The 26148-nt window shown below is 34.5% G+C and overlaps 1 protein-coding gene across 3 annotated transcripts in view; it reads right to left on the bottom strand.

Moving 5' to 3' along the window:
* Positions 1-18884: 18884 nt before the first annotated feature.
* LOC131060499 (uncharacterized) overlaps positions 18885-26148 on the bottom strand; it is a 107910-nt gene continuing 100646 nt past the window's right edge. The window contains exons 4-5 of one of the 3 annotated variants that reach the window (XR_009110372.2): positions 24002-24261; positions 18885-19058 (exon numbers count right to left, since the gene is read on the bottom strand). Coding sequence is in view for 1 of the 3 variants with exons in the window: in XM_057993742.2 (XP_057849725.1) it covers positions 24075-24261 (187 nt within the window). In the remaining 2 variants the exon portion in view is untranslated. Of the gene's footprint in view, positions 19059-23871; positions 24262-26148 lie in introns of those variants that run through there. The other 2 variants (XR_009110373.2, XM_057993742.2) reach the window with 2 other exon arrangements.

Below are 26148 nucleotides of genomic sequence, written 5' to 3'. Positions count from 1 at the left end.
AAAAAGTGGGTCTTTAAAAAGAGGAAGATTTGATGAATGATTAAAGACTTTCATCACTAAGAGGTCCTAATAAAGGATACACACTTCTAAGGAAAGGATAAGATCCTCATTAGGGATACTTGTTCCAATAAGAGGGAGGGGATCCTCAGCAAGGATATACACCTCCTCAATCAAGAAGAGATCCTTATAGAAGACACAACTTTAACAAAGGGAAAGTTTATTCTTAAGAAGGAGAGAATGTTTGAGAAGTATTCTTGGCCCCTAGTATAGAGACAAGAGAAGATACAAAATAGGATATTTTATTGCTACCAAAGTATGATTGCATTTGAAATTGTAATGTACCATAAATGGCAATGAGTATCTAATACGCAAGCTACTAATGTCACATAGTAAGAAGCAACATGGTAGCCACATATGTTATTCAATTACATGATACATTGGACGGAGTTAAATATGACATGTTAAATGCTTTACAATCAATGGAAGTAAGACCATACATGAGATGATAAGCACAAAAGAAGAAATTTGTATAGTCAACTTGTTATGTTTTGCAATTTGTAAAGGTGAAATAGAGATCAAATGGTCTCTTAGGAATGTTAATAATATTTGGTCTCCTCTAAAGAAAGGAACTATTCTCATATCATGTGAAGAAATGTCTATGGACAAGAAAGAAGTAAAGAGATTCATTCCATAAGATATAAGATCTATAGGGACATTGACCCCTATATTATGTCCACTCTATTCTTGTTTAGAAAGGATGCAAAAGTCAATATTGCAATACATATGAAATTTTAATCAGGAAGGACTTTCATAACAAAATTTATTGAGATTGGTAGTGTAAGAATATTGTGAAGCACCAGCAGGATGAGCAGAAGTATGAGGATTGACCTTTATTGGGGGATACAAATCTTTATTGAATAACATTCATGTCCATTTGGGAGGTAAATAAGTCCTCTTGAATTTTGGGGAAAATACCTTCAAGAAAACAAGTACCATGATGTTGCATTGAAATATCTTGATCAACAAAGTAGTATCTAAAGGAAGAATAGGCCTCCAATTCATTCTCTTCTTGTACAAAAGTATTCTCAAGGAGGGAGTTACATTTGGGGTGAGATTCATCATTCTTCAATTCTTTATCTCCAAAAGGGAGTTCATTCAAGGGAATGATAGTGGTATCCTCTTCTTTCACACAAACTTCCCCAAGCATAAGAGAAATTTTAGGAGAGGAACAAGTGTAATTCATTAAGGCCTCATGCTTATAAGGGAAGGTATTGGAATGAATAGAAGGTAAAGACTCATAAAGAGGATTGCCAACCACTTCTTCATGAATAGGATGATTTTGGATTGGATAGAAGGGAAAGCTTTATAAATGGGATTGTCAATCACTTCTTCGTGAATAGGATTGATTTTGGATTGCATGGAAGGTGAACCTTCACTAAGGGGATTGTCAACCATCACAATTTACTTATGAGTGGGATGAGTTTTGAGAGATGTAGACTATTATTTAATTGAGATGAAGTCATCAAGGGATTCATCTAACATAGAAAATTCATTACTACTAAATGGTTGCGATTTAAATTGAATAAGAGGTAAAGATTCATAAATTGGCTTATCATTCATAATATTCTTATGAGTTTTTGGAGAATTAGAGGATGATTTAGAGGTAGGAGTGACGTTACCAAGAGTTTCATTCAACGTATCAAGATCATCACTACTAAATGGCCTATGCATTATGTTGATTAACCTTTGGAAAAAGGATGATTTAGAAGATGAGGGCTTAGGATAGAGGAAATCATCAAGAACCTCATCAATGTCATCACTAATAAATTCCTCATCGTAGGTATAGTCATCATAATCAAATGGATTATCAATGGCAAAAAAGTAATCCGACATTGTTGAAAAGAATTGCTAACTATTCCAATGAAATAAAATGATCTAATCTAGCAATGTAAGTTTAAACACACACAATGCATAAACAAGATTTTTTTTTGTATTTTTCCTATTATTTGAAATGAAAGTGAACATGAAAATGAAACTACGAAATGAGTGTAACTATGAGTGCATAACCTATATGATTACAAATATGAATGAATGCAGTGCATACACATCAGATCTAAAACTGAAAAATCAAAAGTAAGAATAAGTTGGTGGTGCAGCCCTAACCGATGAATCCTCAAAAGAGAACTGACCGGCTTATGCAGCAAGAGTAACAATATGGAAGCAATAATAAAACATTGAAAGATCACATAATCAAATCATATTATTGTCTTAGAACCTCCTGCAACCAACCAATTCTCATCATACAGTCATCATAGAACATCTGGTAGTCAACCGGTTACATGTAGGCTAACATTCCAGATACAATCCATCCGGAACTCTCAGAGTCAACCGGATCTCTAATCATGAATCTAAATCCTTATTCTAATCTACTACCCTACAAATGATTACATAATACCATATATATAGCCTCTAGAACATATCTGGGTTGGCCACAAAAGATTACATTTACCAAGACAGGAAAATGAAACGTGTAAATAGGTCAGCCCCAAGAATGAAAGGAAATTCTCCGGAAAAGAACCACCAATAAGTGTGGATCAACAAGAAGGTTGGCCAAGGACTTAGGAACAATAAGAAAGACCCAAAATAGTTCCACACCAAGAAACCACTCTGAAAAAGAAGAATCTCTGACCAGTAAGCCCAAAACTGCTCCGGAACCCAGAAATAGTCAAACCAAAAGAATATCTTGCCGGAAAAGAATCCAAATGGACTGAAAATTTGGAATTAAGCACATAAACCATCCTAGAAACCGAAAATATGATCTTCAATGAAAAGAAAGACACCACCGGAACATATCGGTAAGAACACAAAAAAATGCACACAAAACTGAACAAAAACTAAACTGAAAAGAAATATTTTTGGTTGATGCAAGGTTGCTCATAGACTGGGCCAGATGCTTCTGCATCAGTTGGGTTCACCAAAATGTATTGGATGAAAAATTAGGGTTTCATAAGTTAAGCCTTGTAAACTAGGAAATGACCTAACTTTCCAAACAAAACATTAAAGGAAGGGAGAACTCAATTGATCCAATGCAAAAGGATTGAATGTAGATCAAGTTATTTTTCCTTTGTCTTATTGAAATTGATTTGAATGTATTAGAATCTTAGATCTAGGGTAAGTGATGACGAATTGACATGAAACAACAAAAACAATGAGCTACAAATGAGATACAAAGACATAGAGATAATTGTGCACAAGAGAATTAGAGAGGCACCTGTGACAGAAAATTTGATCAAAAGTGCAGGACTGTGTGGCAATTTCTGTCTTGGTCGTTGAGGTTGGATGTAGACAAACTGGAATGTTTCAAAATCAAGATATCGCACAATTATGTTTTTCCAAAATCTTTTCAAAAATTGTCGAGATCATGGCAAATTTTTCATCTTGATCCTCTACTTTTTGCCTCTACAAAAGTCAAATTTGATCATCGTCGTCTCCTTTGCTAGAATCTTTGTCTATGGTTCCTAGATTTGTCACCAACACACAAAAAGAAATGAAATTATGTAGTTGATAGGGGTTTGCCTTAGGTCAAACCCCAGGTTTTGGAATTAACCTTAATTGAATTAAATTTATAAATGGAAAGGTTGAAGTAAATGTTGAATGATATACCTCAGATCTACTACAATTGATAATGGATGATGATGCAATGCTTTTTAGATGTGATCACAAGTGTTGATGCAATAACATGAACATTAATGAACTAACCAAACACACATGCTTGCATGAATAATGATGTAGATCTGTTGCTTCATGATGCATGAAAGATATGGTGAGATGAAATGCTACCTTGAATGTCTGAGAATGATTGATGATGAATGCTTACAATATGGGTGGATTGTGGATGTCAAAATTAGTAGGAAGAATACTCTTATATAGGTTTTCCAAGGCAATTTACTAATTAAGCTAACCTCCAACGATCAAATTGAGATATTGAGGGTCGAAATCACCAAGCAAGGAAGTGCACTAACCTATTAAAATTTGGTCCTATTCAAGGAGGACTAGGATACCCTAGGCGCCATGGTCCACCAAAAATAGGAAAAACAAACAAGAGATTAGGGTGCACAACTTGAGGCATAAATTTAGTTCTTTGTGTCAACAAATGACATTATATTTGAGGTAAAAAGGCTAGAAATTGAACTAAGAAAGAGCTAAGATGGGACAAAATAAAGTAGGAGCACAAAAGGTGGTGTAAATTATGCAGGATTACAATTTATGATGTTGCAGTTGTGTACTCTTTTTAGGTCACAAGTACTTTCTTATTAACATTCAAATTCACCTTCATGCACTATTTGGTTACACGTTGTTTCAGTAGATCTATCATATCTCTCCCTTATTAGCATAATGGGGGGGTTTCTACTAATGGTGTTAATGCTTCCTTGGTTTCATTTTTGAGTGAGCTATGTATTCAGTATTTGTTCCTATGTACTAACTAGATGCAGTGGCTATATTTGGTTGAGATGGATCTTTTACCATATAGACACTCTTGCATTCTAGTTTTGTGGACATGACTAATCCTTAGTTGTTCAATTATTCAAACTATTGGCACCTTTATTTTTTACTAGCAGATTACTCTTCAATGGTTGAGTAGTATCATTGGGGTCACTCGTGTAGATTAATGTGTCATTTGTATCTTCGATTTTCAAATGTTTTGCCTTTGTTTACCATCTATTTTTTTTAGTAGTATCGTTGGGGGCACTCATGCAGATTCTTGTCTTCTTGATCTTAATCATCATCTTGGTTTTAGAGGGGGTTCTTCATTCATCACTATAGCAGTCATCATTTGACAATTGTCTACATCTTCTTTGTTCTCCATAGGATATTCTTCATGTTCCTATTGTTCTAGGAAATTTTCTTGGAGCCTTCTTAGTCCTACATTTCTTTTTCTTTCTTTTGGAGTGGAGTTTTCTCCCACTAGGTTTTCCTCCTTTTCTTTTCTTAGAGAGACCTCTTTTTTGTACTTGGGTACCTAATTAGGCATTTAGTTGACAAGACCCATCTTGTATTCATCCATTTAGAGGTTGTCTACTTCAACCTAAGTTTCACTTAAGGGGGTAGAGCATTTTAACAACTAGTAAATGTTTTTTTTTGCTTAAGTTCACTTAGTCATTCTTTTATGCTTTTAGTTGCTTTAGTTGTGCATCTAATTTAGCTTTTGTGCATCTATTTTAGTTAGAGTTGAACTTTTTTTAGCTCATCATGCTTGCACTTTAGTTATCTTAAATTTATCGTAGGGCATCTTTGTGATTTCTTTATAATCACTTCATTGTATAATTGTAATTAATTTTGTAATCTTTTTTTTTTAGAAATATGACATATTTTTCTTGCTACTCTCATTTGTGGAAGGTGTTCTAGTTTGTTGTTTGATCTTGTAGGCTTGTGTTGCAAAATTCAACAATGTATCAAAGCACAATCTTTGCTTCACATGGTATCAAAGTTCAATTTAAACTCCAACACAAAATACACATAAACGAACATTTTCTTGTGTCCTTGTTCAAACCATCTAGTCCAAATTGGAAATCAAATGATATCTCATAACACTAGATATTTGAAACCATGTTGAATCTATAAAATAGCAACAAACCAAAAGTGCAAAGAATGGATACAAAAAAAAAACTATTAATATAAATTATCCTAAAATAAAAATAGCATAATAGAGTTAGTTTCCAACAATTCAAGAGATATGCAAAATGTGCTCAAGAGACAATATCTACAATTAGAAAAGGAGAAATCTCATAATCACATGAATATATAACAAGCTAGATGATTGAATACATAAATAAAAAAGGAGACAAAACCAACCACCTAAAAAATAAGTGAGGGTTAATTTTATGAGAGATGACATCTACCCTTATAATAACCCACTCACTCCAACTATGTAACTATTGGAATCAATGAACACTGAGAGGGGGGGGAGAGGGGGTGAATTAGTGTTCTGCAATTAACAAGCTTATTAAACTAATTATTCAACCACCGGATACAAATAAATGAAAGCAAAGTGCAGAAACATAAACTAATCAACCACAAAACCATAACACTGGAATTTTTATGTGGAAACCCAGAAAGGGAAAAATCATGATGGGATTGAGTACCCACAATGTTATTATACTTTGATTAGGAGTATGATAATATTACAAAATGGAATGCACTTGCATTCAAGCACACTGCCTAGAGCTCACTGCTCAATTACATAAAAGGGCAACAACCCCGAAGGACTCACTATCCTACAAATGACATACAGGGGTAATTACAATATCTGAATTGAAATATAGCATCTACAAATGCCAAAAATCAGTTCTGGTTGAGCACAATCTAACTGTCAAATGCTACTCTTCTTTTATGCCCTGTTTTGCTGCACAGTATTCTACCAGAGCACCAAAACTGCATTATGATGCTCTTCACACTTCACACATTAATATTCACATATTACACACCATATATATCCATCAAAATGATCATCTGGCTCAGCATTATATATCCACACCAACAAAATAGATCTCAACCAAGTCGGCTTCACAAAACTACAAAATATGAAACATGTAGTGACTTGTCGGCTCAATCTATCCACAAATGCATATGTTGACCTAAATAGTAAGGAAAAAACTTCATACATGTTGGCACAATCATCTCAGACTTGACAACAACCACTGAAATCATCCCACATATTCCGGATCACACGTTGCACCATCAAACCCAAAGATAACTTTGTTCTTTTGGAATCATCGTATACCAAACCATTAATCTTGCTCATGAATCAACATCGGAGGTCAAGAATATTAAGTAAGTTACCTCGAACATCCAATCATCTATCTCTAATACTGCAACCAAAACTATACAACCGGAAATGAGTTATACTCAATGAATCTGCACATTGTGTTCCACCATCCAGACTTATGCCTAATGAATAACCAAAACACCTTAAGTCATCTGGTAACTCAAATCTGCATACATCAGATAGGATTTATTGACTGAGTTTCCATCGATGACAACCCTACAAAATATCCATGCATGAATCTTCATCGGTACAGTGTCTCTTGCCAAGAGTAACCTAAGCTAAATGTGTAGGAAAATATATAATGTCCAACTAAGGAAATAAAAACTTGACATAACACTCTATATTAAGCACAACTTAGGTGGGTGAAAAGATGCATCTTGACAAATGAATATTGATGATGTCCATGGGATATTTCTTTGAGATGAGATTTCACATGATGTTGTGCGTCCCTTGTTTTGTACTTCAGCTAGGAACTCTTTAGTTGTTCTTTGACCTTGAGTTGGATTTGGCAAACCCTCTCAACAAACTTCCTTGCTTCTACTGCTTCAAGCCATTATTTATTTCTCATCTTCTTGTCATAGTTCAACATCAAGTAGATCAATAATTGATTTCCCCAAACATACTTCAAAAGGTGACCATTTGGAAGAGGAATGGATTGTTCTATTCTATGAATATTGAATGTCTAACAAAGGTTTGTCCCATGCCTTTCAAAGCTTATTATTATACATCTTGCAAGTTACACCAAAGTCCTATATAGAAGCTTCACTTATTCATTCATTTGGGGATGATAACTATACTCTTTTAGACCCTCATATCCATTTTCTTCTCAAAAATGGACTAGAAAAACTAACATAAATTGAGTCTACATTTGAAATAACAAATTTGGGAAACTATAGTGCAACTGAACATATGAAAAGAACAAATCAATTACTTTTCTCCTTGTAGTAAGAATTTTTGTGTGAAATCAGAATGCGCATCTTGCTAAATCTATCAACAAAAAAGATAAAATCATTCTTATGCTTTATCATTAGTAGCCCACTTACAAAATCCATAAAAATACTTTACCATTATAGAGTAGGCACTAAAATAGTGTACAATCCTTCTTTTCTAACCCAAGATTTACTTGTGCAAAAAAAATTGCAACCTTTGATAAATCTTGTTATTTCTACTTGCATTTTTTGTCAATATGCATACCTTTAAATGTGACACTATCTTAACAACACCAAATTGATCCACCACATTAGAAGTATGTGCCTCCCTCATTAGTAGAAGTAGGTATGCCCTTAGTACACAACTTTTGTTGAACACACCACAGGACTGAGACGTGGGGGGTGAATTAGTTCAAACCTTTAAACCACAATTAACTTAACACTACAATTATAAATATAAAAGCACAAACCATAATGAACACATGAACACCGAAATTTATGTGGAAAACCTTAAATAGGGAAAAGCCATAGTGAGAATCTCACTTGCAATATGAATAACTGATTACAATGTTTAAGGGTCAAGGCCAAGGAGTTCACTACACCTGAGACGACTTTCAAGACTAGGGCACACAACCTTAGGGCAAGATACAAAGGACTATACAAGTTGCCGAAAGGAACACACCTTCTAGTAGGTACAAGGAATAGATGAATTGAAACGAACAAGGTCTCCTAATCATGAATTTATCTTTGAACCACTATGTAAAGCAACCAATATCATGGCAAACTCATGTGACATCAATCACAATCTTAAAACACTAGCACACTAAAGATATCATCATCAAAGCTCTTCATAAACTAAATTTTGCACAACATCTGTTTGCATATCATTCACATACACTTCACATCAATTCATGCACATCCATGTCTCAACTCATACAACTGCACATCTATATATACATGATTATTCATTAAAACCCTCAACTAGGTTGACCATGGACAAAATATACAATATTACATAGATGAGGCCACCCAGATCTATAAAATCCATTGCAGTCCACTCTAAGAGATAAAGGGAACCTAAACAAATCACAACGCATCCATTTCAAGTGATTCACACATGCTAACAAATCCTCCAAAGTCGACATCAAATGAAATGTGTAGATAAACAATAAAGTGCGTTAATCAATCGGCCCAAAAACATCCTTCGATGCAAAATACACAGTGTGGATCTACACATTTCATGGTGAGACCCATAACAATATCCAAACTCAACCTCCAATGCATATCCAAACCAAAAGAGCATGATCCAATAAGATACACCACCTCAATTAGCCAGAACCCAAACAAGTTGACAACACGGAACACAAAACAACATAATTTCACTTGCCGATCAATCTAGCACTAGAAAACTGAAGTGGAACCCAACACAAAACAAATGAACATATCCTCCAAGATGCAACACTTGAATTCACATGTCAAAGAACCATCAAGCATTCTTTGGACCATTTCTAACAGACATCTCACAATAACAACTAACTCTACCATCTGAGCAACAAAGGACCTATAAATTTCATAGTGCAACATACATATATCATAAAAATTATATCTAGAACCGCAATCCATAATTTTTTCAACCCAGAGGAATGCAAAGCATTCTTCCACTAGGACATTAAATACTCTTTCCTACATATAAATATTGTTTCTTGCATATTGAAACTTCCACTACACCACCATTTTGGGAACACCTCAACATCACCACTAGACCACTCAACAATATCAAATTACTCACTTCCAAACCTTCCAAACCATCTACAACACATAGTGACATTAATGACAACACCAAATAGGTTGACATCAATAAAACACAACCCAACAACTCATGTTTCCAACATTCTCCCCCTTTGTCATTGATGGCAACACTTGTACCACCAATAACAAACAACACTTTCTATCTCTCTTCCCAACAATATCTCTCTCCACCTTTAACATCAAGGACAAAGGACACGCAACAACAAACAATAATTGAATTCTCCCCCTTTCATCTCGACTCCCTTTCCCTCTTCCAGGAACAACTTTGATCATTGCAACACTCTACTTGCAACCACACACAAAACTACTCCCTTAAGAACAACAACTACATTAATCTAGGAGATAAAAAGATGAACTTTAAATCTCCCCTTGGACAAATGAGCCACTTGAATGCATCTAGTTTGAAGGAGGGGCAATAACCCCTAACTTTTGTCTAAGATACTCAAAAGTATCCTTCACCAAATCCTTAGTAAAGATATCTACAATCTATTCCTTAGTAGGTACATACTCCAATTTGACTTTGTTCTCTACAACTTTCTCTCTTAAGAAATGATACTAGATTGAAATGTGTTTAGTCTTTGAATGTATCACCAAATTCTTTAAAATGTTAATTGCACCTATATTGTCACACATAATAGGAATTGCCTCATCATACTTTAACTTGATATCTCTAAGAGTTTGTTTCATCCACAAGACTTGAGTACATCAAGATGTTGCAAGGTGTGTGCCCTTGGTCTCCTTGTGTTGTGCAGTGCAATGCTCGGGTTTGTGACATGGATTAACCGTCTCCTTTGGATTCTATAAGTCTAGTGGTTGTATTAGGTGTTACCAAGTAGATCTTTTAGTACAATGGCAACTATACTTCTAACAAGTGGTATGAGAGCCTAGGTCACGGGTTCAAACCCCCTTGCTTGCACTAGGGGGGACTGTTGCAAGGTGTGCTCCCTTGGTCTCCTTTTTTTGTGCAGCGCAGTACTCGGATTTGTGGCATGGCTTAATCGCCTCATGTGGATTCTATAAGTCTAGTAGTTGTATCGAGCATAAACAAGTTGATCTTTTGGTGCAACAACAACCGTAGTTCTGATAGATGTTGTTGCAATGTATTCTACCTCTGTAGCAAATAATGACACTTAATCTTGTTTCTTACTCAACCAAGAGACCAATTTGTCTCCCCAAAAAAATTTACCACCACTTGTACTTCTCTTGTAATGAGCATATCGGACCCAATCATCATCTGTATATGCTCTCAAAGTAAAATCATCATCCTTCTTATATAACCCATAATCTGGAGTCCCTTTCAAATATCTAAATATCCTTTTTATTGCTTGAACATGAGATAGCTTAGGATTAGCTTGATATCTAACAACCAAACATACAACCTTCATAATATCCAATCTTGAAGCAATCAAATACAAAAATCCTCTAGTCATAGATCTATATGGTTTTTTATCAACATTTAGAGATTCGTCATCCTTGCTTAAATTACAACCAGTAGCCATAGGGATTGCAACTAGTTTGGAATTCTCCATCCCGAACTTCTTCAACATCTCCTTGATGTACTTAGTCTAAGAAATGAAAATGTCTTTTTCTAAATGTGTAACTTGAAGACCAAGGGAAAATGATAGTTCACCTATCATAGACATCTCAAACTCTTTCATTTATTTTACAAATGTTTTACATACATCATCATCTCCAAATATGATATCATCAACATACACAACAATCAACAATTTATCACCTTCAACTTTTAAATAAACATTGCTATCTGTAGTACCTTTTGTAAAATTCTACTACAATAAATACCTATCTAGCCTTGCATACGAAGATCTAGGAGCTTTCTTGACTCCATAAGGTGCCTTCTTGAGTCTACAAACCATATCGAGATCTTCTAACAACTTAAAACCATTTGATTGTTTAATGTGTACTTCTTCAAGTTATCCATTCAAGAATGTTGACTTGACATCCATCTGATATATCTTAAAGTTCTTATATACAACAAATGCAAGAAAATCCTTATAGCCTTCATTCTAGCTATCGGACAAAATGTCTCCTCAAAATCTATGCCTTCAACTTGTGAATAACCCTTACACATCAATATTGTCTTGTTCCTCGTGACTTTTCCATCTTCATTTAGCTTGTTTGAGAACACCCACTTAGTTCCTATCACATTCTTATCCACCAGCCAAGGTACCAACTCTCATGTCTAATTCTTCTTTATTTGGTTTAGCTCCTCTTCTATTTCCTTTATCTAACTTTCATCTTTGCTTGCATCTGCATAGGTTTTTGTCTCTACCTGAGATAGGAAATAATAATTTTCTTGTTCACTTGTTTTCACAAGTCTTCTTCTTGTCTGAACTCCCTTATTTTTATCTCCAATAAATTGTTCCTTTGAATGATTCTTCCACACTTACTTTTTTTATGTCTTAGGTGTTTGTTCAGGTTCTTCTTCTGCACTTGTTTCTTCTTTATCTTTTGGAGCAATCTTCTCTTCTACAAAAATAGGGACAACTTCTATTTCACTCTCAAATTTAGGTGTTGTATCAATCTAATTGCATTCTTCACTAACTCTGACATTTGCACTCTCCACAATCTTATTTAGCCTCTTGTTGTAACACCGCTATGCCTTACTCCTTGTAGAGTATCCCAAAAAGTTTCCTTCATCTGACCTTACATAAAAATTCCCTAGATCATCCTCATCTCTCCTTATGTAACACTTGCTTCCAAAGATTCTTAAATACTTGACACTAGGAAGTCTTCCATTCCATAGTTCATAAGGTGTCTTTGTGTGATTCACTATTATTTGTAACATGTTAAGAATGTAAACAACAATATGCACAACTTCTCTCCAATACACATTAGGTAGGTTAGCATCTTTATCATAGTTCTATCCATTTCAACAACAATCGTACTCTTTCTATCACCAACTCCATTATGTTGAGGGATCCTAGGAGTAGAAAGATGTATTCTAGTACCATGTTCTTCACAAAATCTATCAAATTCATTTGATGTAAACTCTTCTCCTCTATCAAATCTTAAACATTAAATCCTAGAATCAAATTGATTCTCAACCATAGACTTAAATACTTAAAACTTTTCTAATGCTTCAGATTTATCTCTCAAGAAAGTAACCCATGTCATTCTAGAATAATCATCAACAATCAAAATAAAAATACCACTCACCATTCGGTCTTCTTGTCCTTGTACATCTACATAAATATGTATAAACCACCTCCAAAAGTTTTGAAGTCAAATACTCCTTGTTCTTGAATCTCCTCTTTGTTTGCTTTCCCAACTGACATTCCTTGCACACAATATTAGCAGATTTGATAGTCTTTGGAAAATATTTCACAACATGGGTAAAACCGGTCTTCACCATATTATCAAAATTGATTTGTCCTATCCTTTTGTGCCAAAACCAACATTCATTTCTCTGCACTAGCATACAGTTGCTTCCTCTGTTATCTTTCATATAGTAGGCATTGGCATTAGTCCTTATACCTTCTGCAACTAATCTCCCAGGACTTCTATTTTTTATTTCACATCTAGGCCCATAAAATATGAGATTGTAGCCCTTACTACACATCTGACTCACACTCAAAAGATTATGTCTAAGACCCTTAACATAATAAACATCATAAGTCTCATTATTTCCATCAATGAAAATAGTACCTTTACCACAAATAGGTATAGCTTCCTCATCTACAAACTTTACAAAACCACCATCATACTTCTCAAAATCAATGAACTTTCTTTGATCACCTGTCTTGTGATTAAAACATCTGGAGTCAATTATCCATTCTTTAGGCTCTACTTTTGCATGTAGTGCAGTCTTCACACTCACTAGTTTTTCACTATTCTCCACACCTTCACATATTCTTCTCCTCTATGGCTAAAAACAATGACTCTTCATTTGAGTCATCACCATCTTCATCTTCAAATGAATAATTCTCCATTGAACAGAGATTCTTCTTAGGCCTATCTTTGTCATCTATTCTCTTATTTCTATTATTTCATCTATAATTGTCATTTCCCTTATTATCATCATCAAATATCTTACCATAACCTTCCTTATAAGTACATCTAGAAGCATAATGACCAATTCTTCCACAATTGAAACATTTGAAGGCTAACTTGCCTTTGTATTTTTCATACCCTTTCTTCAGTCTTTTCACAAAGTTTGCTTCCATCGCATCCATGTCATTGCTTGCTTTAAGTGCATCTTCAATCTTCTCAGTAGCTTTGAATGTTATTTCTTTCTTCTCTTTCTGCAAATCATCTAGCTTAACAGTCTCAAAGGCTGAGAGTGAGCCATAGAGATGATCCAAGGTATATTTGTCCATATCATGACTTTCTTAAAGGGCGTACCTCTTAGCTTTGTAGCATTTCAGTAATGTCAACCTCACCTTTCTCACCACTTCACTTCTAATTTTCCACCAATACCCCTAATAGCACTCACAACCTCATTTACAAGGTGTAGATATCTTTAAATGTTCTCATCGTCAGACATCCTCAGGTTCTCAAATTTGTGCCTAAGGTTTGTCAGCTTGGATTGCTTTGTCTTCAAATCATCTTCATACACACTACTCTACTTCTCTCATATTTGTTTAGCAGACTTCAATGCCATAACTTTGGCAAAGACTGAATCAATTCAACAACTAATAGTTGCAACTCTAGCCTTTGCATTATTCTCATGTGCCTCAGCCTCATATGGAGTCTGAGGACCATTTCTCAGAGCAGTATATCTAATCATGATAATATCCCATATTTTAGTCAACAGAGATTTCAAATGACATCCCATTATTTGCTTCCAATAGGAGTAATATGAGACATCAAACTTTGGTGCTTTGTAATTAAATTCTCGTGCCATTCTGAATCTTCCTCAAGCAATTAAGATTCTACGAGGAACCGAGCTCCAATACCAATTGTTGAGAATACCACAGGATTGAGAGGGGGTGTTGAATCAGTCCAAACCTTTAAAACAATTTACTTCTGATCAATAAAACTTCAAACTACAATTAACTTATTATTGCAATTATTAAATATGAAAGAACAAAGCATAATGAACACATGAACACTAGATTTACATGGAAAATCCTAAATAGGGAAAAACCACGGTGAGAATCACACTCACAATATGAATAAATGATTACAATATTTAAGGTTCAAGCTCAATGAGCTCATTGCACCTGATAGAACTTGCAAGACTAAGGTGCACAACCTTAGGGCAAGATATAAAGGTCTATACAAACTGCCAAAAAGAACACACATTTCGTCAGGTATAGAGAATTGATGAATTGAAATGAACATGGTCTCTTGATCATGAAATTATCGAACTACTATGTCAAGTGACCAATATCATGACAAATACATCTCACATCAATCACTGTCTCAAAACACTGCCACACTGAAGATATCATCATCAAAGCTCTTCACAAACTTTCACACCAAATCTACTTTCATATCGTTCACATCCACTTCACATAAATTCACACACATTCCATACCTCAACTCATACAACAACACATCTATATATACAAGATTATTCATTAAAACCCTCAACTAGGTCGACCATAGATATAATATACAATGTTACATAAATTAGGCCACCTGGACCTATAACATCTATTGCAATCCACTCCAGGGGATAAAGGGGACCCAAACACATCGCAACACATTCATTTCAAGTGATTCCACTGATTTGCATATGCTAAAACATCCTCCAAAGTCAACATCAAATGAAACATGTAGATAAACAATAAAGCACATTAACCGGTTGGGAAAACAACACTCTTCAATGCAAAATACATAATGTAGTTCTACACACACCATGGTGAGACCCATAACAATATCCAAACTCAACCTTTGATTCATATATGGACCAAATGAGCATGATCCAATAAGATACACCACCTCAATCAGCTAAAATCCAAACCAACTAACAACACTAAACATAGAATAACATAACTTCACTTGTCGATCAATCTAGCACTAGAAAACTAAACTGGAACACTACACAAACCAAATGAACATGTCTTGGAAGCCACAACACTCAAATCTACGTGTCAGAGAACCACCAAACATTCTTTGGACCAGTTCTGATAGACATATCATAACAACAACTAACTCTACCATCTCAACAACAGAGGACTTGCAAATCTAATAGTGCAACATACACAAATCATAAACATTATATCTAGAACCACAATCCATAATCTTCTCAACCCAAAGGAATGTAGAGCATTCTTCCACTGGGACATTAAATACTCTTTCCTGCATATAAATATTGTTTCCTCTATAATGAAACTTCCACTACACCAACCTTTCGGAAACACCTCAATATCACCACCAAACCACTCAACAATATCAAAACACCCACTTCTGGACTTTCTAGACTATTTGCAACACATAGTGACATTAATGACAACACAACTCAAGTTTCCAACAACTTTCCCAATATATAGAAGTAGAAGTCCTTTTTCATTCTTAGCAACTTGTTGGCTTTGTAGTTATTTATACTTCTCCCCAAAATTGAAGTATTATTCATATTCTTCTTGGTACCCTTTAATAAAAGGTTTATTTTAAGCCATGATTGTGAGCATTATATGCATTTAAAAATTGGTGGCCTAGATAACATATCTACCACATTTTTGTGAAAATCCCAACACTTATAGATTATTGCTTATCATAACTTGTTTTGAACTTGCAAATATTGTGATGGCTTATGCTTAGTATACAAAATAGTTTATTTTTCAAGAAAATAAGCACTTTGTTTCTTAATGGCTTCAACTAGTATTAACTCCTTGTCATACATTAGATATCCCTTTGCCACTAAATTAAAAACCTCTTAAGGGTAACAAATAGGATTACCACCTTGAAGCATGAAAACACATTTGGTATATTCACTAGCATCAATCTCAACCTCAAAGGGAAGCTACACATCAAGTAGAGATAACATCAAACCACAACAAATATTTTCCTTCAACAATTAAGATGACTCATAATGTGCTTTACCCTACTAAAAGTCCTTGCACATGGCTAGAACTTAATGTAGGGGAATAGATATAAAATAGAAAATCAGAATGAACTTGCACACATATTAGACAATGCCTATAAAGCTCCTTGTCTCTATGGTACTCTTTAGTGTTAGCCAATTTGCAATAACCTACACCTTTATAGGATCCTCTCAACTCACCTCCCCCAGCTACATAACCCAAATATACCAATGATTATTTTTCAAACTCATTTTTTTCATGTTGTGCAAAAGTTGTATATCCTTCGAAACTTACAAAACTTGTTCTAACTAGATTAGGTGGCCATCTGATGTAACACTAAAACTAAAAATGTTTCCTATATACAATTTAACCCATGTATCTATGAATTTTCGCAAAACATCATTCATCAAATACATGAAAGTTGCAAGTGCATTACATAAACCAAATGAAAGAACTAATAATTCACAAAGACCTTATTGTTTTTTAGAGTCTTCTACGCATATGAAAGGAAGCAAGATATACAAAAGATTTTCCTACACTAATAATTTGAGAAGAGTGTTGTGCACATATTAATATTTTAACAATTATGAAAAAACAAAAAAACACATTTAAACATAATTAAACAATATATACCGTAACACAAGTGTGCATGGGGAGAATCATTTCAAGAAAAAATCCCACTCCAAAGCAACTCAATGTATTATTTAGCAAAGCACAATTACAATACACTTGCAAAGCAAGTCTTCTTAGGAATATCATCAACTAGAGACTTTTTGGAAAAATTCTTACAACTTAATAGTATCTACAAAACTCTACATGCAACCTCAATCTCAAGCACTTAGTATATAGGAGATACAAAACCTAAAACCATCAAATGGTAATTATAAACCTATGAGCTAAAACCACACAAAAAGTGGCACCCAAATTATCCCCCAATCAAAGACACCTTATGATGTGCTACATCATAAGCTGGTCATGTATAACTCCCCTTTACAACTGTTTTATGTGTACAAAATTTTACATTTTCTATGCAAACTTGTAGTGGCTATAACTTTTGTTTCAATGAGTTAGTTGGGCCTTAAAAAAAATTAAAATACTCAAGCGATCTACACAAGAAGCAGCTCGTAGGTGATGCCAAACAACTAGGAAAATTATTTTGGCCAAAAAACAACTCTATTAAGTTCATAATTATTTTTTTCCATTTTATATCTAAAAATTGCACTTTTCGTAATATTAACATTAGAAGCAAGGTTGGGACACTTTTCCCAACAACATCCTTGAGAGATGATAACAGTTCTTAATGTTTAGCTTATTAAAAGTCTAATAATCTATACAAATTATCCAAGGGCCATCACATTCCTTACCATGAAATTAGTAAGACCCAATGAGATGCTTGGGTGACTTATTATTTGTTCCGACTCTTGCAGTTTTTTTTTTACACTATGTTGCTTTCCATTAATAATTATGTATACGAATCCAATAATGGGTACATAAGATTATAAAGGCAAGTAAATCTCATGCTTTACCTCTCTTTAGTGGCAATCCCTATGGTTCATGAAAAGCCTTTTAAAATGATGCCAACCTTTCTTTTCACAAAAAGCAAGGTAACTTTCCCACCACACAAGACCACTCACCTTGAAGCAAACAACGGAAAGTATGTGAGCCCCACTCACATATGAACACTAAAATATACCTCCATTTGCTTTAACCAAGAATCTATCTTTGCATTTGCTTGGCACCCAAAGGTTTTGCTTTCTACTTTAGAACCTTTTACAGTCATTTAAGATTTTACCTCCTCCTCAACATCTTTTGTGTCCCAAACATTCTTCTTGTTACCCTTTTCCTCTTCTCTGTCAACTCAAGTACCAAATTTATTGGCTAGAGAATGCACCAATACATTCATGGATGAGTGTTCTCAAGTAATTTGGGTTCATTGCTAAGCCACATGCTCGTATTGTTAAATTAGCCATTGTCAATTTTTCACAACGTGTACCCTATAGCTTTACAAAGCAAGCACTTATGTATCAAATCTCTTTCCATTCTTATTTGTGTTCCACCAACATTTTCCTATCTTTGAATCACAAGTTATCATCCTCTAAAGCATTTCTCATGGTCATACAATTCAATTTCTCCATGATTGGTAACTTTCTTTGATACCAAAATTTTAATTTTGTCAAATAGTTTATTGAAACCAAGAATTTTTTATTTTTTTTCAATAAAAGTGGATTATTCCACTAAACTTTTTTATTAATATTTTTTATTTTTTACACAGGATTCAAAGAGCATACCGAAGGAAAGAACCCTGGGAAGAAAACCTCTGGTCACAGTTCATAAAATAAACCTATAGTATTTAATAGATCAATTTTACATAGAGCCCATATGGCAATTTGCAAAAAAAAAAACATCAAATAATTTTCAAATGTAGACTCCACAGCTGCTATCAATGGAAGAAGACAAAATTTTCCAAAGCCCTATGCCAAATCCCATGAGCCAAAAACCTTCCTGCCAAAAAAGAAAGTATCAAAAAACCTTTGGAAAAACACTATTGTATCAAATACCATGAGCTCGAACTCTCCTCCAAACAACGAGCATGGATACTTGAAATGAAAGGGGAAAGCGGAAATAATTATCATCATAAAATTTTACATCAACATTACTCAAGAAAATCATATAACTATTGTTGCAAACCTTCCCATACCCTAGAAGGAATTTCCTCAAAACCCACCTCTCGCTGATTAGCATTGCTATCAATGGCTAATTTTGCCAAATAATCCACAATCTTATTAACTTCTCTATATCAATGGGATAACAAGAAAGATTCAAACAATTCTATTTTTTGTAAAATGAGATCAAGTATATACTGCAAATTCCAACAATTCGATTTCTTTTTCATAACACATTGAATAATCACCATAGAATCACCTTCAATTATTAAGTCCTTAATTCCCAAAGAGATTGCCATATCCAATCCAAAAGACAAAGCATGAAATTCTACATAATTGTTAATTTTAAAACCAATAGCATGACACTTAACTCAAATAAAATTTGCATTGTGATCATAAATTACCATGCCTACCCTAGCAGGCCCAGGGTTACCACGAGAGGCCCCATCAAAATTTAGTTTAAAGTGCCCCTGCGGAGGAGGTTTCCATCTAACAGAGCATCTCTTACCTATTGCATCATTCTTTTTTAAAATTGAACCATGAGAGGGTAAAACTGACAGTATCTTCCAAACTCTAGTAACTCTACTATCCCAGTGCGAAAAAGAAGTAAGATTTTCCAAATTCTTATAAATAAACGACAAAGCAACCTCAGAGATTGAAGACTCAATTTTTAATAGAACCTCAAACACAAGAGAACTTGTTTTTTAAATATCCTGTTGTTTCGCTCTAGCCAAACATTCCAAATCACAATAGATGGAGATATGATCCAAAGGCATGCATAAAAAGATGAAACAAACATAAAGGGCCAAGATCTAAAATGGGAAATGAGATCCTTACCAATAACAAAGGATATATTTAACTTCTCAAACAACCACTGCCAACATTCATAAGCATAATCACAATGTAGGAACAGGTGTGAAGAAGATTCCAAATTTTTGTTACAAAGGACACAAGGGAAAACAACAGTAATACCAAGCCTGTCCAGTCTTATACCGGTAAGGACTCTGTCCTGAACTGCCAACCAAGCAATGGCTCCAGCTTTAGTAAGACAAGTCGAATGCCAAAACAACTTATAAGTCTAGGATGGTAAATCTTTAGCAACCATAAGAGAGTTGTAACCATCTTTAACAGTGTACTTACCAAAAATATTCTTTGTCCAAATAAGTTCATCCTCAGAATCAGAAATAAATACAATTCTATCTGCCAAAATCTTCTCAAAATCTAATTTCATACTTTGATCAACATCTAAGAAATCAATCGACTTCCCTCTAGCTAGCTTAAGGGGTCCACTACTCACAATTTCAAAATAATCTGCTACAAAAACACCCCAAAGGGAGGAAAGAATAGTGATCAGAGGAGACCAATCCCTAATATTCACCAGAGGTGTGTGTCCATTCCATACTTCATCCCAAAACCTGACCTTTCTACCATTATGAACAATCCATGAGAGATGAGACAAAATAATTGATCCACATTTACAAAGGAAATTCCAAATAGCAGAACCCGAAGACAAATTTGAGACTTTAAAAATGTACTCTCAGTTTATTATTTAAATATTTGACAAACATAATCTGTGCCCATATGGAGCTAGGCTTGTCATATAATTTCCAAACCAACTTAGCACCTAAGGCTAAATTTTGATTCTCCAGACTCTGAATTCCTATTCCCCCAAGTTCCTTAGGCAAACATGTCTTATCCCATGCAACTAAAGGGAGTTTCTTCTTGTCATCTTTATTATCGTTCCAAAGAAAATCTCTAAGAGTATCCTGTAAACTAACAATAGTTGCTTTTGGAGACTTCAAAACAGACATGAGATATATGGGAACAACATTCAAAACAGACATGAGATATATGGGAACAACATTCAAAACAGACTTGATGAGAATAATTTTACCTGCCAAAGTTAACCATCTATGATTCCATGAGAGAATTCTTTTAGAAATGACCGAACTAATCTTATCCCAAAAACCAATCTTATCATGTTTAACAAAGAAAGGAATCCCAATGTAAGTACATGGAAGATTTCCAATCTCAAATCCCCAAAAGGATTGCAACCTATGTTGAATCAGTTGTGATGTATTAAGGAAGAAAATCTTTGATTTATCACCATTTACTTTTTGACCAGAAAACGATGCATAATTCTGTATTATTCCTTTAATCGCCTTTGCCTCAACTAATGAAGCATGTCCAAATAACAGAGTATCATCTACAAAGAGACAATGAGAAATACTTTGGGGAATATTCTGAATCCTTATACCATTCCAAAGCCCCCCCACTTTAGCAGCCCTAATAGTCTAACTAAAGGTTTCAGCTAGGAGAATAAACAAAAGGGGAGAAAAAAGATCTCCCTGTCTCGAACCCCTGGAGGAAGTGAAAAAATCACAAGGAGAACCATTAATTAAAACCGAGAATCTTGCAAAAGAAATACATGCACGAATCCATTTGACCCAGGCCTTGGAAAAACCTAACTTCTCAAGAACAACACATAAAGCCCCCCACTCTACTCTATCATAAGCCTTCATCATGTCTAGTTTAAGTATCATGCTCGGGGTTCCTTGGGTGAAAATAGAATGCAGCACCTCATGTGCTACAATTGCACCCTCTGTCGTCTCCCTTCCAGGAACAAAACCACCTTGCTCCAATGAAATGATCCTAGGTAGAATTTTTGCCAACCTAAGGGAAATTGTCTTCGTAAATATCTTATACAAATTGTTACATAAAGCAATGGGGCAGAAGTCAGCAAAAGTCTTAGTATCCTCTTTTTTAGGAATAATTGCAATCATTGTAGTATTAAGTTCTTTTAAAACAGACAAGCCAATAAAACACCATTTCCCACAAAATCCCAACATTTCTGAAAAAATAAAGGAGTAAAACCATCTGGTTCTGGAGCTTTATCCAGATTCATGGCAAAGACAACACTCTTAACTTCTTCTAAGGAAAAGGGAGACATCAACATCTTATTGTCTTCCAAAGGTACTAAAGGAGGAATATTAGATATAATATCATTGCTGAGATTTCCATTTTCCGAAGATAATAATGACTTAAAAAACCTAACTGCCTCTGAAGCAATGTCCTTCGGGTCTATCAATAAATTCTCATTCTGACATTGAAAATAAGATATCATATTCTTACACCTCCAATAACTCTCTAGATTTTTGTCTCCAATAGATTTCCTCTCTAGCTAACACCTCCTCAAGCTGTAATTTTAGTGACTTCAATTCATCAAAAACTTGTGGCACCATACCATGTTGAAGCACATGAGTATTAAGACGCTCAATCATATCTTGAATCCTTTGTTTCTCCTGAAAAATGTTCTTAAAATGCGAGATATTTCATTCCTTAATGTTCAATTTCAAATAACTTAACTTCTTAGCAATCTGAAACATACGGGACCCAGAACAAAAAGGAGCAGAATATTGAAATCCTTCCATTTGCAACTATTAGAATTTAAACTAGCTTGGAAGGGGATTAAATAGTGAAAACAACAATAAATAATATCCAATCTGGAAATCTCCAAAATCAAAGAAAAGCAGAGTGATAGCAGCCAAATGCTTCATCTATCTAAACATATTTGTTGAAAAACAAGTTACAAAGAGTTGAATACAACAATACAAGTGTTCTATGGTCACCATCCAACTCCTCCAATACAATAATTCAGTTCTTGTGCAAATTTCATACAATTTAATGCTCCTCCAAACCTCATCAATGCCACTCTCAAACCTTTCTTATGCACTTGAAGCCTCCTTAGATGAACTAATACCAAAGGACATGGTTGTTTGCTTCCCATGACTATTCTCTGCTTGTGGCAAAACTGCCACTTTTAGCAAATCAAAACTGTCTCAACAATTTCAAGACCATCATTTACCATGATGAAACCACCCACAACCACCACCTACGTAAAACTAACAATGTCAAATGCGTCAAAATAGTGAGTACTCATAACATTTGAAATATTTGTAAAATTTCAATTTTGTTCTAGGAAAATTCTAGGATCCTTATTGATCACACCTCCATCCCTACTAATTACATAAAAAAGTTGTATTTAATTGAAATGATTTTACATAAGATCTTCCAAGGACTCCCATTGTTACTTCAGGCAAAGGGAGGAAGCATTAGAGAATTAATCAAAACTTAGTTTGACAAAAACAATTTTATATAATGTCTTCTGAGGATTCTCATTTGTTACTTCAGGAAAAGGGAGGAAGCCAGGGAGATTTAATCAAATTTTAGTTTGACAATCTCAAATAAAATTGCTAGGCATAATTCCCTTAAACAAGTTACGTGCATCAGATAAGATTCTAAATTTGATTTTATGTTCAGTTGAATATGATCCACAAACTTGTTCATTTGCCTAAAGCAGTAAATGAAGCCTGGGATCAATACAGATCCCACAGTGGATAGTATCTCCAAAAAGGTTGAAACCCTGCCACTGTTGGATTTACAGACAGCTCAAGGCATATACTCTCTTCTCTATTTAACTAAATTGCCTTCCTATGTCTCTTTTTATTTCCAAGCAATATGAATTTTACGTAAGGAATTGTTAGTACAACAGATTTAATGAAGTAGATTTAATGAAGTAGGCTTGTATACATTTGATATTGGCGTATCTTTTCATTCATTATAAAAACTTCATTTCATATCAAGCTGACAAAGATGAAAATCTTTACATATTTTTTATAAGTGGCTTTAATTCCACGGGAGTGGGTTTCTATGCATGTATATAAAGTTACAAACATAGACATATTTGTCAACTTAAGAGGTCATGATTAGAAATATTATTACCAGAATATTAAAAGGAAAACAAAGCGCAAAAAGAATTTCGTTAGGATCTATAATCACGACTGCCTGATAGAACTTATAGACTGTCATCTTTGGCTTCCACATTCACTTTATTTTCAGTTTCGACAGGCTTTGAATCTGATTCACCACGAATTATATCCATCCAAAATTTCAATGCTAGCTGACCCGAGTACAGAGTCAATCCAATTGAATTAACAGCAAACACACAAGTCGCCAGATAACACATACCATTAATAATTGTCCTGTAAGAAAGAAAACGAGAGAGCATTATGTTAGAAAATCATGAACTGTAAGATAAACTGTTAGAATAGCTAATATAGTGATCATAAATGTAAGTCGCATGTAATCATATTATACAAGTATATTAAAATAAGACGAGCACAAAATATTATAACATAATATTGTGCTTTACAAAAAATAACATTAAGGGAGGGTTCACTGATTAGTTTTGTAATTAGTTATAAGTTGAGAATGCTAATTATCTCACTTATTTGTCTCCTATTTCACTTTTGAATATGATATATGACAGTATAGAAATCTTTTCTTTTTCTATTTTCTTAGTTTGATGAGTTTTCCTATCTATTTTTGCTATCTCTTAGTGTCCGTCTGAGTGATCAGAAAATTCTGATATAGACCATTTGTATAGGAATTTTCTTGTTTTGGAACACATTAATAGTGCATGTAATCAAGGTTATAACCCATTACAATGGCAGAACCAAATGAAAATCTTCATAGACAAAAGGAGTGGCTACAACCATCATGTGTTCCTGGCAGAGCTAACTCTTTATGTCTGAACGACAAACATTGGAAACATCACTCAAAATAGTTCATTTTGTAACTCAATGTAATGTCCCCTAGTTAGTTATGCCTTTAAAATTAATCCACATTTACCCAAATCTAAAATAAGTAGATTAAATTTATGGGTATACCTCTGTTTACTGTTTTCCAGCAACAAAAAAAACTGGAGAACATATATGAAATGATACTTATAAAACTGAAACACATACTAAAGAAGTATATTGAATTATGTAAATCTTAATGTATTAATTACCATTAGTATTAGATCTATTAAATAAAATCTGATCCGAATTATGGATTCGGATGACAACACCTGAGTGAGAACCTGCGGTATTGTGGATTTGTTTACATGAACAAGGGAAACACAGAATTGAAGCAAGCCAAAAAGTAATCTATTCAATTCGAAAATCCAACATATATTAGTTCATGAGATTCCAAGGGTCACCAAAACTCCTTGAAAATCGAAACCCAACAGTTATATTTGTTTATTTACATAATAAAAGCCAAAACTACGAAATTTTCAAAAAAACTATATGAAATTTTGTCCTAACTTTAACTAGACATAACTTTCTACTCAGGACTCGAAATCGCGAGCCGTTTAACTCATTGTAAAGGTCTCCAAGAGCTTAAGGCAAAGTCCTAAAAGAACTTGCCTACGGCAACATTCTAAGGGACAGGCCAAAGTTTCAAGGGCTGAAAATATAAGAGAGCAAAACTTACATTAAACTAACGAGAAGGATATATAAGAAAGTCTCTTCGTGGGGTAGAAAAGATAAATTTGCCATGTGCACCAAAAGGCAAGGACTCAACCTCTAGGAGGAAACACTTAAATTTAACTTTGGCCAGAAAAGCCAAAGCTTGCCTAAAAAGGCTCAATTCTACTAGACTGAACTATGGATCCTCAAGAAAGGTCACAAGATGGGTGCTTCCTGCCATTTTCCCACCATTCCAGCTTTATAATTTGAACACTGTGGGCTCATCAGAAAGACCATAATCACTAATGACAAAAGAAGAACTATAAAGCGGACTCCATGTAAATATCTTCTGCATGCATAGCAAGGTCTTCTTTATTTCTAGCATCTTCTATTCCAACAGCACCAACACCCAAAACTCGCTCTCACCCCATCCCTTTGATTCCCTATCTCCCTTGCCCCTAGCCCTCTCTCCCTCCTTTACGGATTGTATAAGCAAAAAAAAAAAATTGATCGGAATAGGTGTTGGTTCCCAAAACCACAAATTGGAAATCCTAGAGCTTTGCCAACTCTCCTATAGATTTCTCAATCAGCCTTGGCCAACGAACAAGAATGGTCAAAGACCAAATTCCTCTGCAC

Source organism: Cryptomeria japonica, chromosome 5 (genome assembly GCF_030272615.1).
Source record: "Cryptomeria japonica chromosome 5, Sugi_1.0, whole genome shotgun sequence".
In the NCBI taxonomy this organism is placed as follows: domain Eukaryota; kingdom Viridiplantae; phylum Streptophyta; class Pinopsida; order Cupressales; family Cupressaceae; genus Cryptomeria; species Cryptomeria japonica.
The sequence above is the reverse complement of the archived record's forward strand: the minus strand, read 5'-3'. Positions and strand labels throughout refer to the sequence as shown.